Source organism: Alosa alosa, chromosome 9 (genome assembly GCF_017589495.1).
Source record: "Alosa alosa isolate M-15738 ecotype Scorff River chromosome 9, AALO_Geno_1.1, whole genome shotgun sequence".
Lineage (NCBI taxonomy): Eukaryota > Metazoa > Chordata > Actinopteri > Clupeiformes > Clupeidae > Alosa > Alosa alosa.
Genome location: NC_063197.1, coordinates 1885091 through 1898442, shown reverse-complemented (window position 1 = coordinate 1898442; position 13352 = coordinate 1885091). Strand labels below are relative to the sequence as shown.

At 40.5% G+C, this 13352-nt stretch overlaps 1 protein-coding gene across 4 annotated transcripts in view; it reads left to right on the top strand.

The window, feature by feature from the left end:
• Window positions 1–13352, top strand: part of spag17 (sperm associated antigen 17) — a 268746-nt gene that overhangs the window by 15035 nt on the left and 240359 nt on the right. For all 4 annotated transcript variants that reach the window (XM_048252172.1, XM_048252171.1, XM_048252170.1 and 1 more), the window contains exons 2-4: window positions 9395–9535; window positions 9640–9699; window positions 12893–13021. In XM_048252172.1, coding sequence (XP_048108129.1) covers window positions 9395–9535; window positions 9640–9699; window positions 12893–13021 — 330 coding nt within the window. The remainder of the gene's footprint in view (window positions 1–9394; window positions 9536–9639; window positions 9700–12892; window positions 13022–13352) is intronic.

Here is a 13352-nt window from a genome sequence, read left to right as displayed (position 1 = left end):
TCGATGTAGCCGTATCTTACACATTAAAAACGGATACCGATACGTATCGGTTAATCTTTACACCCCTAATAAATGCAAATAAAGTCAGAAATATGACCCGTTATTCAGAATAAAGCACAAACAAGTTGCATTGATAGAGTGGTGAAGTCCCGCCCCTTCTACTTCCGGTCCATGGGACCTATCTTTCAAAAAATGATGAACGGGAGTTAATGGAGAGATAACAATTATTTTTTGGTCCAGTTTGAATTGTGCCACAAATTTCACATATGATGTGTGTGAATTTAAAAGATAATTTTTCACGCCAAGAAAGTACTGTTGTTCGATAGACTTCAAAAGTTATGTTGGTTTTGTGCGAATCCACTCAGTGGACTACATCTCTCGCTCTCGAACGGTTAATGCCACCAACGTAATGAAAACGATAAGAGCTGTTATGCTAGTTAACGGTTGCATCTTGCTGCCTGCTATGTCACTTAACAGTATGTAATGTACAGTCTATGGATCTAATACAACTTACCTGATGTGTTTAATCCTCTGACTCATCAGATTTTTTTTCGCAAGGAAAGCCCAATTAAGACCTGTTGCTGGAATGCTTGTACAATCTAGTGTGGCTGTGAATGAGCTAACGCCACTAAGCGACTGATGGGTTTGTAGTCGTTGGAATTACGATCTTTCACAATGTTGTAATTCAATAGTTATGAAACAAACTGCAAATGTTTTTACATGAAAAATTGTCTTTAAAATTGACAAACATCATATGGGTAATTCAAGGCACAAGTCAACCGGGACCAGAAAATAATTTATTTTTCGCCATAGACTGCCGTTCAAATTTTTTTGAAAGATAGGTCCCATGGAGGCAAACGGAAAGGGCGGGACTTCACCACTCTATTTCAGCTGTGCGCCGCCATCTTTGTTTTCAGAAAATGATGACATCACAAGAATGCTTGGTACAACATTCTATGCTGTTTATGGACGAATGGGATAGACCCACCAATGAGGACAGGCATCCAATTGCCTATGCTTTTGAGCCAGTAAGAGCAGTGGGAGTTTTAGTGCCCCCCACAGAGCCTGACTATGGAGGAGAAATAGATGATCGAGAGAGGTGTATCTGAGCCGCCACAGAAAACCATCGGTGGTGCTTATGTGGGGGTTGTGTCCCTATGTTCACTGACATGGCACACATGGAGAGTGTCTGCTGCTAGGAAATGAACCTGGGACATCTCATCCACAAATAACAGATATCACGTCCAATCCTACGTGCCAAATGCTATCATTAAAGCGAGACGTTGGAGGTCGCAATGCGGTCGCTGAGAGACATCCGATCCGAAACACTGGAACGCCCAATAAACAGCAGTTAACCAACTAACACACTCTTGATAGGTTGTGCGGAGAGGGTAGGCTAGGGGACTACACTGATCACCTGAGACTACACTAATTTTTACACCCATACTCAGTTGTTCTGCAATGTATTATCATGGTAGAAGCTGCGATACAGTAGCAGTAGTAGCAGTACTAGTAGCAGTAGCAGTACTAGCATAGCATAACATAACATGCACATACTGTAACTAGCATAGCATGAACCCTAAAATCTATGGTTGCTACAAGCGGCACATCCGTGCATTTATTTACTTAAAGTGAACAGCTTGTTATTTTATGTCAGCTTACATAAACAAATAAAAACTCAGACACCTAGCCTACAGTCCATAAACAATGTCTACCCACAAAACCATGCCTGTCACAATCACAGACCTAGGCTACTACAGAGTAGCCTACACAAGTCAGACATAGGCTAGCGTACCCACAACAGGTTCTCACCAGGTCTGCAAGTCTCTGCAAATAGTTTCCACTTCTACTTGAGTGAAACAAATGCAATCATCGATACTACTCAATCACAAAAAGAAACCTCTTACTCACACATGAGAAGTTCGCTCCCCCGAGTTTATTCATCAATGATGCAACTGCATTTTCAGGTTCAAGTTGTGCGAGAACATCCAAACACATTATTGCAACTGAAGTTAAATCTAATTAAGTACTGTCTCTGATAGGCCTACAGGCTACATTACAGCGGCCCTTGTTCTTGTACAAACACAAAAACAAACATCAACAGAATTTGCGTAGGCATATTGAAATAAAGTGAACGTCCGCTAATGGATAAAACATCCACGAACAAACGCTAACCATTCTGATGACGTAGCGCCTGCATTTTTAAAACATGGCCGCGCCCTAGTGGCGAAAGTCGTTATTGACATGTCCTTTTCCAGTGAAACTACTTGAAAATCCATGTATCTTCAAAAATGAAAAAGCAACCAAAAAATGGTCACAGTTCTCACTGCTTCATTTCAACTTTAACTCTTGAGGCGCCAGAGGTTTTTTTCCGAAACGATCAATTTTGACATCTTCATTTCAAAAGGCTATATCTTAAAAGTGATAAGAGATAGAGACTTTCTGTAAATTAGAGAAATATTAAGGATGACCCAAAGTTTATGTAGAGATTAAATGTTTATATCTAATTTGCATATTATGACGTCATATGGTGGCGGCCATCTTGGAATATAGAATTTTCATGAAAAGTCGCATGTTTGAATGATAAAATGCACCACTTCTTTCCCCCCAAAATGTCCCTCACCTTCTGTATGCTATATTGTACAATACTGAATGCTCAGGTAAATAATAAGTAGTGAACAAACTGTGTAAATCATTACTAATAAATGGCAGAAACAAACCAAATGCATGTAGTGGTAGACTGGCCTTTTGCTGTAGAGATTTTCCATTTACTACATACAGTAGGCACTCTGATTCCATGTATGGGGCACATATATATTATTCAGATGACACACAAACACAAGTAGACAATACCTGTTTAGTTCAAAAGCTCATTTGCCACGGCAAGGCACAGATCAGGAGTGAGATGACAAGACAAGAGACAATGTTAGTATTTTTTTTTCTTTTTGTTGTTTTTGTTGATGTTTTTTTGTTTTTTTTCTTAGCTGACAAAGACACACATATCACAAGGACATGAACACACAAAAAGGAACACATAGTGTATGTCCTAAATGATCAGGGAAATAGATAGCAAACAGTGTAAATCATTACTAATAAATGGCTGACATTTTTTTTTTATGTAGCAGGCCTTTTGCTGTAGAGATAATGACTCCCTATCCCTATCCATACAGGGCCGGCATTCCAATCATCTTGTGATAGACTTTGCATGACCTAATGTGTGTGTGTGTGTGTGTGGGAGAGGGAGAGAGCGTGTCACCACCTCCACCATGCGAAATGCATGGCCAGATCTGCCTCAAGTAGCGCCAGTGGAGAGAATTTGCGCAGCTTCGGACTAGGCCTACTGTCATTCTCATTGGCGACTCCCGACTGCCACTACGTTCCCCCTAACTGTCCTATGAGCACTTCGACCTCGTCTAACATACCCAGTGGCATTAGACAAAGGCTCCACCACGTTACTGTCGCCGTCATTGTGGAGAGGCACACGTTCAGAAGACAGAAGCTAGCGCTATGGACATTAGGCTACCTCCAGCCTCGTTCGCCACACCACTAACACCCTGCTAACTTCCCGATGAACACTCCGAACCTGTGAAACATTCCCACCAGTGACATTGGGCAAACGATTCAACGTTTGTGCTTGGTGTAAGCTAAACTATGGAGTAAACTCTAACTTTGTCCAGCTGCATCATTGCAAGGCAGGGACGCATCTGAAGCTTCACTAAACGAATCACCGTCATTTTCTGAAGGCAGATATTCCCCTTCAGAATCAGGGTCCGCGAATAGAAGACCCAACACTTCATTTCAGGTTAACTTTTTTGATGCCATTAGACGATAATCTAATGCAAATACTCGCTGACGTTGACAATATCGCTCTGATAAAATAGCTCACACGCACACTAGCTCCGGTATTGCACGCACTGATTCACTGCAACTGTAGCGCGAAAGTTTTGTTTAAAGCATGACTTTTTTCCGACTCGGGGATGACGTATGACATGTCTGCCATCTAGTGGAGTGGAGGTCGAACGAAACTAAATCGGCCGTTTTATTCAGTACCGCACTAGTACTACTAGTACTACTAAGTCCCATAGTACCGAATTTTGGTTGCAATTCCACCAGAGTTCCACTGGGGGCGATCGCCATGCGTGCAAAATTAATGTGAGTCAATGGAGCTAGACGGCTAAATTTGTCTCTTTTACCTGATAGTCGTTGACAAATCTCAGATTTGATTGTAGTTTGTATAACTTCAACATGGGTTATAGGTCAAAAGTTGAATGAACGAGTACTTATGTCCTTTTGATTTCTTACAGGTTGGGTCGTTGTTGCCCATAACACGCTAGCATTGTGCTAATGAATGACGTCATCGACACGTGTGAAAGGCTTTTTAGAACAATTAAGTGACTTTAAAAAATATAATACTTAACCAAGTGTATTTTCTTTGCCTCCCCTTTCGAATACAATATGCAAATTACTTGAAAAAAAAATTATATCCCGAGAAAAGTGGATTTTGGGGGGTACAGCTCCATAGACCTCCATTCATTCTGCACTCATGGACGAGCGCCCTCATGTGGAACCACAGGAGGAACTGCAACCAGTTCAGAAACCGGAAGTTTTCCGAGAGTGGCAATCCTCCCCTTATTAGACATTCTCTGATATGGTGCTTGGTATAATTGGAAAGGGGACCTTTTAGGCTTTCATTTAAGCCTAGTGCTGAATCTGTCTGACAAACACAGACGTCACATGACTTCTTTATCGATAAACCAGAAATAACACACATTTTCTCACAATTTACGCCTAAACTGTATGCTTTCTTTTATCCCTGTGGCTTGAAAGAACACCAGGGACACAACACTCAACCACTTCAATGCTCAAGGCACTCTGATGATTCAGAAAATGTACAATAGGGTGGTTCACAATATAATAGTATAAGTAAAGTGCGATATAGTATCGCATTTTGCCTTGTTCCTATTAACATTTTGAACATCTGTACCAAAAATTGAGCCAATAGGACGCCAGTAAAGGGTGGCACACTTTTTCACAATTGCTCAACCTAAGAATGCATAACTTTTGCAGGAACCAGAAACTTGAACAAAATAAAAGTTAAGTATGGTCATTAATAATCTCTCCCTGTATTTATAAATGAGTAAAGACATTAGAACAGTTCAAACACTATTCGCTGTATGATGACTTTGTTCTTTTTGATACTTTATCTCTGTGTTCTTGCACAACACAGAGCAAAAATTGCTTTTTGTCTTCGTTTCGCACAGATTGTTGACAGCATTTAATAAGGGTAATGCCTCTCTCTTCGCTGTCGTTGATGACCTTCAAGGAATTAACTTTGTTGTGACGCAGTTTCTCATCTATGAGAATGGACCTCACATCATCGGGGTTACTTCTGCCATCCATTTGGCCTTCAGTAAGAACCTCAAAGAAATGGATTGAGCAGCAAGTGACGAGGCCAGAGATGGTAGCTGCTCTTGTGGAAGAAAGACTTGGCATCAAGTCTTTGAGCATCTTCCCAGGGCGTCTTTCAAGATGTCTCTTTTTCTTCAGCATCAACACCACAACAACAACAACAACAACAGGTTACATTTATTTAGCACTTTTCTCAACACTCAAAGCGCTTCACAGGGAAGGGGGGACCTCACTAACCACCACCAATGGTAGTGAGCTGAGCATCAAAAAATGCCAGGGCGACGAGTTCTTCTGACAGGTACCACAAATGTCGTCCAATGCTCTTCAATGCAGCATCTGCAATGGTTTTATCCGGATACCAATACATCATGTGTCTGTGTAAAAAGTGTGCCACCCCTAAATGTGCAGCAATTGACTCCATTTTTGGTACAGATACTTACAGTACAATGCCAATTGGAACAAGACAAAAACGTGATCTGGCAAAATTTGGTGAAAATTTATTTGTGAACCACCCTAATGTACAATATAGCCATGCTATTTATTTGTGAGAGCCTTAAATTAGACTTGTGTAGCCAGCACAAGTCTTCAAAATAGAATGGACAAATGGAATACCCTATTAGTCCAGGGCCAAATGTCCTCGTTTTTGAGATACCTCCACCCGAGGTAGAACAAAACACAACCATGTTTTTTTTATATCTTTGATATGTCTAGTTTATGATATGGTTTGTTGTATAAAAATATTTTACTGCACAACTTGGTTTTTTGGGTGGTATTTGAATCCTCCCTAAAACTGGAAATTGTGAAAATTCCGGATTCTACAAAAAGGACATTATTTGCTTTGACACATAATATCTTTGAAAGTAATGATCAGAAACTCACCAAATTTGGACTGTATGTCCCCAGGTCGTTGGCCTGGGGAGTTAATGGTTAATGAAGTGATAAATTAACCATTTTTATTTAACACACACACACAAATCACAAAGGGGGTCTGATCAGATTTAGAATCATAGAGGCCTCAGATTTGGTGTCCATTTATAAAAAAATATCTGACAAATATGGGTTTTGTTAGGTGAAAAGAGACTGAAATCAGAAACTAACTAACTATACAGTTACATATTATACCATAAACCAATGTCATTTTTCACACACTCATGAACATGGCCCTTAAATAAACAATTAAAAATATATACATTTTGGCTCCTGCAATACCAGATTGTATCATATGCAAGGTCATGTAGTGTGACATTTTTATCCAAAGCGACAAAAAAGGGAACAATAAAGGTACAGTGCGAATAGGACATGTTATTGCAGCAATAAGCTTAAGCACTAATCTCATTGAATGGGATGACCGTTCAAGCAAAGTTAAGTCAAGGGAAGGAGAAGAGACATAGTCTAGTGGTAAGTGCTAGATTAAGCATGCCCAATTGTTTGTAGTGCTAGCAGAGGAGGTACCCTCAAAAGAGTTGGGTCTTCAGGAGGTTATTGACGATAGAGAGGGATGCCCCTGCTCTGGTAGGGACTGGGAGTGTGTTCCACCAACATGGAACTACAGATGAGAAGTTGGGATTTGAGCGCATGGGTGGCAGAGCCAGTCGGTGTTCATTGGAGGAGCGTAATGGTCGGTTGGTAGCATATGCCTGTATGAGGGTATTCAAATAAGTGGGTACAGAAACAGAAACTACTTTGTAGGCAAGCATTAGTGTTAAGCATTTAATGTTGGTAGCTACAGGATAGCAAGTGGAGCTCGATGATCAGCAGGGTAATGACGACGACACATTCTCAACACTCAAAGCGCTTCACATGGAAAGAGGGACCTCACTAACCACCACCAATGTGTAGCACCCACCTGGATGATGCACGGCAGCCATTATGCACCAGAACGCTCACCACACACCAGCTTGAGGTGGAGAGTGAGGGAGTGAATGAGCCAATTACAGTGGGGGATGATTAGGGGGCCAGATTGAATGAGCCAGGTTGGTAATTTAGCCAGGACACCGGGGAATCCCCTACTCTGCGATAAGTGTCATGGGATCTTTAATGACCACAGTGAGGCAGGACCTTGGTTTAACGTCTCATCCGAAGGACGGCATCTCCTACAGTGCAGTGTCCCCGTCACTGGGGCATTGGGATCGATCTTTTTGGCCAGAGGGAAGAGTGCCACCTACTGACCACCCACCAACACCTCTTCCAGCAGCAACCTAGTTTTCCAAGGAGGTCTCCCATCCAAGTACTAACCAGGCCCACACCTGCTTACATTAGCTTCAGTAATTCAGCTAAGACAAGGTATCCGTTGGTCTGGCTGCTGGCACATTTAACGAGTGTCCTGTGAGGTAGGATTCAAACCAGTAAAGTGTTGAGCCAGAGATGCCCATGTTTGAGAGTAAGGAGAGAAGGAATACAGTGGCTAACCGTACCAAAGGCTGCTGATAAGTCAAGCAGGACGAGGACCGAGCACTTGATCTGTTGCTCTGGCTTCTTTTAAGGCTTCTGTCACAGACAACAGAGCTGCTTCATATGATAGGCGTAGGGCTAGGTTACGGGGATGCTGGTGAGACGCCACTCCGTCTGGCATCATGTTATTGTTTGTTTTTATGTAATGTTCGTAATTTTATGTAATGTTCTGTAATTTTGTTGTATTTATTTTTCTAGTTAAATGTAATCACTCTTTATTTATGTTATTTTTGATAGTTTTTGTGTTATTCTTAGTCCTTTTTTTCTGATAAACAAAGTTAGCTGACATCGTCAACAACGTCAAGTTAACGTTAACTAGCTTCCATTGAGCTGATGAGCTTGCTAGCTTCCATTGGGCTGATGAGCTTGCCTTGGCTAGCCTGCCTTGTGTCTCTGAAGTTCCTCATCCATCCGTGAATGACGCTGCACATCCAATGTCTGGACGGAGGGATTGCTCAGGGCAAGGGCCTAATCTGCGCAAGATCTGCAGCTGCCACTACCACCGAGCTGCGGCTGACATGCGAGCTACCATGCTAGCATCTACCATTAGGTGCCTGGAGTCTGGATTGAGTGCTAAGGAACTCTGTTGACAGCGTCAATCAATAACCATGAAACAACAGACTGTTGCTGTCTAGGACCACCGAGCTGCTAATTGGCAGGCCATCACAACTTTGGACTGTCTTGTTCTTCCAGTGCTCTCCAGACTGTCAGTGAATTCTCCGGGTTGGTCAGTTATAAAGAACTTTGTTGGCGTTGCATCGGTTGTGAAGACACAGTCGTGCACAGTTTTCACGAGGGTCATCATTGCCTTTGGACTTTTTCAGCCGGTTTGGAAATTGGAATAATTTAACATGATTTTTTAAAACTTTTTATTTGTTCATTTGTTTGTTGTCTGTCTTGTATGTCTTGATGTCACGGGTATGCTGGCGACTACGCCGCTCTGTCCGGCATCTTTTGTCTTTTTGTTATGTGTCTTGTATGTGGATCGCTTTGTGTTGCACTCTTGTGCATGTTAAATGCGCTATAAAAATAAAACTGACTTGACTTGACTATGTCCCACCTGCAGGTCTATCTTACATCACAAACAATTCAATGGACATAAAAAGTTGCGCCTGGGACACAAATGCCATGGTGACCGTAAGGCATAAAACTATTTCCAGGGCATTGCAACCAGAATAAGAGATGGCCATGGCTTCCATTAAATTTCTACTTGGTGGTGTATCAAGGTTTTGCTCAATCTATTGCTGTTTTGAATTGTCAGAAGTTTCAAAATGTTTTATTGTATGACATGGATGACATGGATGAAATGGTTACATTGTGGACAGCAACAAAGGGTCACAGTGTGCTTGAAGTTAGGACACAGGGTCCTAATTTGAACGATGGGCAACTCTAAGTCTAATTAAAGCTAATTTAATAACAAGGCAAAATTAATTGTCTGTTGTTTAGCAGGGGCCATGGTGTGATGGGTGTTCCAAATGTGGATTTTTTTTTGTGTGTTTACTCAAACACAGACACTGACATTATTTTCTTTTAGGAATTTTGGAAGCTGAACATTTCCTGGGTTGTAGTGGAGTGTCTGGAGGATGTGTGGTATCTATCTGCACTTGCACTCGCTGTGCAACAACCACTACGTAGACAATTCAGCATCATCTCTTGGGACACAACTTTGCATAAAGTATGAACTCCTATCTTATTCACCTGTGATTATTTCCTAATCAATTAAGAAATACAATAAACTATATTAACAATGTGTGGTTTAATAAACACTTCATATTATAGATTAATGAACTGGGAAATCCGAAAGTTAAGAAGATCAAAGACATACCACCATTTCATGAGGTAGGACCCTGGGGAACCCCTGCTTGTTTTTTATTATTAATATCTAACTACTTTTACCGTTGTAAGATCTACATGTCTGTCATTTATAATTATGAAATATAACAATCTATCTTCAAATATAACTGGGTAACACTTTATTTTAATGTGTCGCTGTTACAGTGTACCTAGCTAATTAGGTACAGTGGTACAACCTGTGTAACAACATGTACTATCAGGTACTATTATTGTACATATAGTTGTTACATTGTAATACTGAGCGCTTTTACAAAACTTTGCCAATTTGCCTAAATTTTCATCAGAGGCAAAGAGCTGACCTGAGACCTGCTGGATGGGGTAAATCTGGTCATGATAGATTTGATATACAAACCATTCTTAGCTCCAGTCAAGGCCTCATTGTCTTCAGTGTACATGTAACAGCTGTGCTGCTACAACCTTGTTACTCTTTGATACAGTGGAATAAACCTATTAAGTGTACCAGTTAATTACTTACATGTACATATGACATGTATGTTGTGTCTTCGATGTCTTGGAACAGGTCTACTAATTCACTACATAGTATCAAAGAGTAATAAATGTGTACCAACACAGTTGATACATGTACTACAGTACTGTATGTAGGGTAACGGCAGACATGTTCCAAGACACCAATGACACAACATACATGTAATATGTAATTGTAAATACTTTCAATTTCAATGTAACAACTGTAGGTACCCACAAATACATAATGCAAGTACAATGATAGTACCTGATAGTACATGTTGTTACACAGGTTGTACCACTGTACCTAATTAGCTAGGTACACTGTAACAGCGACACATTAAAATAAAGTGTTACCAAAACACACATTATATAAATTACATAACTTTGTAGTGTGTAGTGCGCACCATGTTGGTGTGCAAGGCTACCATGTTGTGAAAACCACGCAAGGAGAACAAACCATATTTGCTATTTTAGTGACATGTTGCAGGGCACAATGAAGCACATTTATTTATTTATTTATTTATTTAACACCTAGAGCAGGGATGGGCAACTTTGGTGTTGGTAATGGGGGGCAACACATTTTTCTCCTTACTTCCAGTTCACATCACTTCACATTTTCACATAGTTCACTGCTTATTATACTTTCCCCATTATTGTGGGCAATACATGTCAAAAAATAATTTTTAATAAGTAAACTTTAAATCTTTGCCATTCAAATAGTTTAATTTGCAGTTTCAGTTGACAAGTAGTGTGACTTTACATATTATCAGCAGTGTTTTAGCTGTCAGTCTGTTTCTCTCTCTTAATGTTATGTGTTTGATTGTTGAGATACTCTCTCAGAGGGGTATTCCAGAAAGCAGGTTTACTGGCTTAACTGGGTATGTTAACACAGAGTTAGCGGTAAACCTGGGATTTCAGTTCCAGAACGCTCAAATATGATCAGGCTATGTAAGTAACTATGGTAACATAGGCTCTGAACTGAACTGGGTATGTAATCCCAGAGTAAACGGTAAACCTGGGATTTCAGTTCCAGAAAGCTCAAAAATGATCAGGCTATGTAAGTAACTATGGTAACATAGGCTCTGAACTTAACCTGGTAGGGGGTAGGTTTTGTTCAGGTTATGTTCAATTATGTTCGGTTATTTCAGTGCATGTTCAATCAGGCCGCTATTTTTACACTTGTCACACAATGGCGTTTCATTTTGACGAAGGTCCGATTGACAAAGAAGCACAAAATCATGTAATATTCATCCGTGCAATTCACCGTGAGAGGGCTCAATTTAGCTGAATCCTAAATATAGGCTACTTGAAAAGCAGCATGGTGGATTAGAATAGAATAAAATAAATCTTTAATGTAGGCTACACCATAGTGGACATTTGTGTTTGGCTCACCAGACAGATGGACAAACAACATCTCAGACACATTGAAGATATAATTAAAACAAGTACAGTACAAACAAGGGGAAACATAGCCTATAGAAAATTGATAAATAAGTTTAAATATAGCTGTACAGCTCAGCCGGGTATGCATGTTGTCACTAAGTTTGGTTAAGAATGCTGATGGCATTTGGGATAAAATATTTCTTTAATAGGCTACACACGCTCTCCGACTGGGAGTTTTTGTAGTGTTGGAGACGCAGAGCATATCGGCAAGCTGTCGCTCGGTGCGTAAAGTTTGCCTTTGCCTTCCCTAAAGCAGTCCCTGCGCAACTTCATTAGTTTTCCTGGAAACAAACCCACGAGGATCATTAATGTGTAGTTTCACCAACTGGCAGGTCAGCATCACTTATTAAATTTTCCAAATGTGCACTGAAATGTGTCCAATAGGCTACCCATGCCTTCCGACATTCACCCTTCCGATGATGGAGCGCAAAAGTTTAACTTGGCCCACAGCTGCAGAACCCGTGTTAAAATAGAAAATTACATTTGGGATTCTCAAAGAATTCTATGGCCCACTCAATCTGTGACAAGGTAGGCTAGTTTAAGAAAGCATCATTCAAAGCAGTCAATACAATACGTGATGTCCAGTGAATTATTTAATTGTGCTTTTGACATTAAATAGGCTATCCTAAACGTACGCATTTACACGGTCAGTTAGGCTGTTCTCTGCCAAGCAAGGTCTCGACGCCAGGCTTTAAGTATTGCTCTTTTTTTTTGTTACAGTTCTCTCCTCGTAAGCCTCGACTACTCCGCCTCTGAAAAATACGGTGCTCTTCGTTTCGCCGGTTTCACTCATTGTTTCGACTCTCAATAGATGATGCCTTTATAAGTTCGCCGTGAACGCGCACAACTCTAGGTTATCTAACACAGGGTTGATTGAACTAACTGGTAACCGGTGTTTTGGAACCGACAGCTCGGGTTTAGTCGCCACAGGCAACCTCCTTTCTGGAATACCCCTCAGGTGTAAGTGTTAGCAAACATGCTGGACATGGACAGTGCAAAACGAGAGGAATAGGAGACTCGGGTACACTGAATAAAATGCCACAAAACATCTACATATTATGTAGCCCCAGAGCAAATGTACACATGCGAAAACCTAAGCTTCAAATTCTTTCCAACTCTTCAATCAGTTCATGGCCTTTTGTTTGATCTAAATAATTTACTACATGGACTTATTTTGCAGCATATGTTATTGATTTTTAAATACATAAAATATGACTAAATGAAAATGAGCTAACTAAAATGTACAACTGTATTAAATGTATTGAAGCTGATGGAGTATGCCAAGACTACACTTGATGCTGGGGAGGAGATCTCCACAGAACTTATGGCCAAACTATTGAAGTTCCAGCTGTTGTGTATGAAGACCTCAGACCTTCAGCGACTAACTGAGCAGAAGGTTAGATAAACACACATGCATGTGCACAAGTGTGCAAGATTATTTTTTTTGTCTCAAAGCCATTTCTTTTTCAGATATAATTATTTATATGCATGAGGAATGAGACACTGCTGGATATTGTCAAACTGTGTATAAAGTACTTGTTTTCATGTTTCACACCACTTTTCATAGCTACAGTCAAATAACAAAAGATCTAACACCACTGCCTCTTTTTGGGGCTCCCAAAAACATTGTGTATGTCATTGTGGTCATTACAAACAGCAGTTACTTAATACAATTTGTAATAGGTACTAATGAATTATCACCTCAAAAACACACACAAGAGATAATA